This window comes from Salvelinus namaycush, chromosome 41 (assembly GCF_016432855.1).
Source record: "Salvelinus namaycush isolate Seneca chromosome 41, SaNama_1.0, whole genome shotgun sequence".
Taxonomy (NCBI): domain Eukaryota; kingdom Metazoa; phylum Chordata; class Actinopteri; order Salmoniformes; family Salmonidae; genus Salvelinus; species Salvelinus namaycush.
This window is the reverse complement of record NC_052347.1, coordinates 12,241,419-12,245,213: the sequence shown is the minus strand read 5'-3', so window position 1 is coordinate 12,245,213 and position 3,795 is coordinate 12,241,419. Positions and strand designations below refer to the sequence as shown.

At 46.4% G+C, this 3,795-nt stretch overlaps 1 protein-coding gene across 1 annotated transcript in view; it reads right to left on the bottom strand.

The window, feature by feature from the left end:
* Positions 1-2,832, bottom strand: part of LOC120034411 (RNA binding protein fox-1 homolog 3-like) — a 46,611-nt gene extending 43,779 nt beyond the window's left edge. Inside the window, exon 1 of the mRNA XM_038980952.1 lies at positions 2,592-2,832. Coding sequence (XP_038836880.1) covers positions 2,592-2,810 — 219 coding nt within the window. The 5' untranslated portion in view covers positions 2,811-2,832. The remainder of the gene's footprint in view (positions 1-2,591) is intronic.
* Positions 2,833-3,795: the final 963 nt, after the last annotated feature.

The window sequence follows — 3,795 nt, the reverse complement described above, 5'->3', positions numbered from 1 at the left end:
CAAACCCAACCTTGGACTATTTGAATGGCGCTTGCTAGATAACGAGCGCCGCTTTTTTAAAACAGAAGTTGCTGGCAGCCCCGTTCTACAGTCCCATTCTCTCTCTCTCTGAGGATTTGGAGAAAGTTTGACTGCCTCTTTCTATCCTCAAGTCACCCGCTTTCATGTGAGTGTCGTTTGAACATGGGAGTCACACAGCAGGCCCCAGAGGTCTGAGTCTGGACAACAGCACCTCCCTGGAGTAGAGGAGGACTGACTGACTGGAGAGATGAGGAGAGAGAGGAGAGGCAATCCCTCATTAAACACACACTGCCAACCCTCCGCCGGGAATTCACACAGAATCCATACATTTCATTCTCTTTTCCTCATGACTCTTTTAAAGTCTCTAAGTTTTCCGAGACGGCCAGAGTAAAGCACTGAGGAGTGGGAGCCCAGTGAGTGCTGATCTGCTCCCCAATCTGTGTTTCTGCAGGGTGTCCTAATCAAAGACACCCGCGCCCTTCTGTGGCACCCAAAGCAAACAGGCTGGGTCATTAAAGCAGGGGAGCGCAGCGAGGAGCAGCAGTGGTGGTGGGGGGCACATCGGTGGGGAGTGCTCCCCTACACCAGCGGCCCCAGGGATTAGCCAGCCACTCTGTTTACAGCCCACTAACCTGATCCCTCTCTCCTCACTGGCAGGGAGAGATGGAGAGAGAAGGAGAGAGAGAAGGGTAGAGAGAGAAAGAGAGAGTGTGGAAAAGAAAGGGAGGGAAAGGGAGAGGAAGAAAGACAGTGAGAGAGAGGGAGGGAGGGAGCCGTGAAGGAAAGCAGGGCTGCCTCTCATCTCTCCATGACCACGTCACTTGGCTTTCTTCACAGCGGGTGGACAGATGAAATGAAATATAAAATGGCGAGAGGAGAAGTGAGTGGCGTGGGGGAATGAGAGGCAGCGACACGGCAGGGTTCTGAGCAGGGGAGTGGAACCTCCTGCAAAGTCTCTCCTTACTCACTGAACACAGTGTATCTGTGTAGCTGCCATTAAGAGTCAGCCATGACGATGGAGTCACACACATCTTCAAATCAAACATGATTTCATCACAGAGCAATGCTACAGTTATACACATGGCCTTGCTATATCTGTACCTGTAAATCACAGCTGATTTCTCCACCCATTATCCATGGTGCTTCAGTGCTTCTATGGTGAGCAAAATGGAGTTGTTAATTACGTTTTTTATGGGTGACTTGAATCCCTCAGGGGGGCAGCCTTGACCCCCAGCTGACATCTCCCAGCAGGTGTTTTCATGTGAGAGGAGGAGAGGAAGAGAGGGAGGAAAGGAAGAAAGGCCGGACTGAAGTCACATCTTCTCCCGCTGGTATTATCAGGAGTTAGAGAGAGGGAGACTTCTGCTAAATCCTCCTCTCTGATCCTCAACCACCTCCAGAAAGGGTGAATCCCAGGTTATGGCATATTTTATATATGAAATATATTATGTATACTTTGACTTAATTTAAACCACATGTCAACGCCTACCTGGTGGGCTCACATCGCTATAGTGCTTGCTCTGTCCTATTGGTCCAAAGTTTAGGCTGCTGAATATGCTGAAGTCAAAATATTGAACCATGACAAAAACTAGCTGTTATATGTAGAATTGTATATATTTAATTACAGAAAGTAGCTGTGTAATATTCAGTATTTGACATATCAAATTATGAAAAAATAACATGGTGAATTCAAGCTGTTTTAACTACATGGAAAAATGGTGATGTAATATGCTGAATTCAACATATTTTACTGTGGAGGAATAGCTGCATAGTATGTTGAATTTGACATATTCTACTATGGTAAAATAGCTGTCAGTATGGTGAATTTGACATATCTTACTATGGAATAATAACTGTTTGCTGAATTCCCCATATTTAACTGAGAGAAAGTGTCTGTGGATAATCCTGGCTTAGCGGCTGCTCCTCAGGAGGCAGTGCAATATGTTGAGGGACATTCTCAGAGGTTTATATACATTTACAGATAATTAGCTAATTTGACCAATTAGGCAGGGCTTTTTGGCTAGCCTAGCCCAGGCCCCTGCAGGCATAGAGTGCAACTTTCCCTCCTCTCCTTTCCACTAACTCCACAACCAAATGGATCAGGGGAGGGCTTGTCCCCCTTTCACAGAGCCTAAATGATTCATGTGTACAGCATGTTGAATCTCATTGGCGGAAATAAATAAAACCCTTCAGGTTTCCACGTTTTCCAGAGAGCCCGGCTTCTCAAAAATGCACTTTGATTTCGCCACAACGTTTCCAATTAAATTCAATCAACTCCAACTCACGCAGAATCAGCTCCGCGCTTTGACATCTTTATGTATTTGCTGACATCAAAGTCTACTCCTGCACCCTTGTACACTCTGGGTAGTTGTGTAACGTAAACGTTACCTAAACTAACGAGCCGCTGCACAACCTTATGACTGTCATATGTAATATTCCATCACTTCCTGCTTCCAAGCCTTTATTAACAATCCTACTGGTAATGGTCTTAAGGCTCCTTAAACACCTCCGGTCATCAACCTAATTTAAGATAATGCCAGGTGTGTGTTGTGTTGTTGAGCGGTACTGACCGGTACAGTCGTGTTGGCGGTGATTGCGGACGTGTTGTTGTCGGTGCCCGGCGGCTCACTGTGCGTCTGTGTGGGGGTGTAGAGGGTCATGGCATGCTCAGGCACCCTGTTCTGCCCGGTGTAGTCCTGCGTGGGGAGGGGGTGGGGTGCCGCAAACTCGGCCGGGATGCCATTCTGTGGGGGAGGCGGGTACTGGGCAGGCGTGTACGGCTGGGCCATTGCTTCTGGGGGGTTGGTGGCCTCTTGGTTACCCTATTAAGACAAAGAGGAGAAGACAGTGTTACATTCATTGTTCCACATCACTTGTGATTAAAGTTACATTGTTAGAACAGCGGAGTACGTTGTTAGTAGTACTAAAGAACAACGCAGCATGAAAGCCATGCTGGTTTCCCCTGTGCTTTGGAAGTAGCTGGGGAGATGAAGAGTTGTCCTGCAAACTAAGTATATCAGGGAAATAGCTATCATATCATATTTCACCCCAGATTAGAGGATTCCTTGATCATTATTAATGAACAGAGTTTATGGTGTGTAGAGCACGGCTCTCTGGTGGTGGGGCAGGAGCGAGGAGGAAACTCAATTGCACTCATGGCAAAGCGCAAAAGGAAAGATCAATTAATTGATACAATTTTGATTAGAGCCTTTGATTCAAATGACAGGTCGGTTATAGGAGCAGCCGATTCCTTTATGTGTTCCACTTTTCTGCTTTGAACACCTACTACCTGCATCTTACTTGATATATCTGTCCTGTCCTTGGCTCTTCCTTCTCACCCCCTCCCTCACTCATATCCCTCTTTCATTCTGTCCTACTCATCCTGTTCTGTCTCTGTGCTCCTGAGTGACTTAAGTGATAGATGGCTGGTAGAGACGTGGCAGGCGCTTTGCAAACCCTTTCTCTCGTGTGGGCGCTTAAGATGATGAGCTGTTGAATGAATGGACTTTTCTGGCTGGTGCGCATTGTTAAGCAAAGCAATGGTAGGACTAGAAGAGAGCATGTCTTATTGTTCTACCACACTGAGCCCTGCTGGAACAGATACCACACCTCTACATTAAAACCCCAACAACTGTGTTTAAAAAAAGGTGAGACAATAACGGCAGAATCCAATAACACATTCCCACCAAATATCCCCAATCAAATTTGAAGATACAGATCACAAGCTGTATCTTGTGTTATGCTGAACGCATAACTCATCTGATAAGAGAAGAC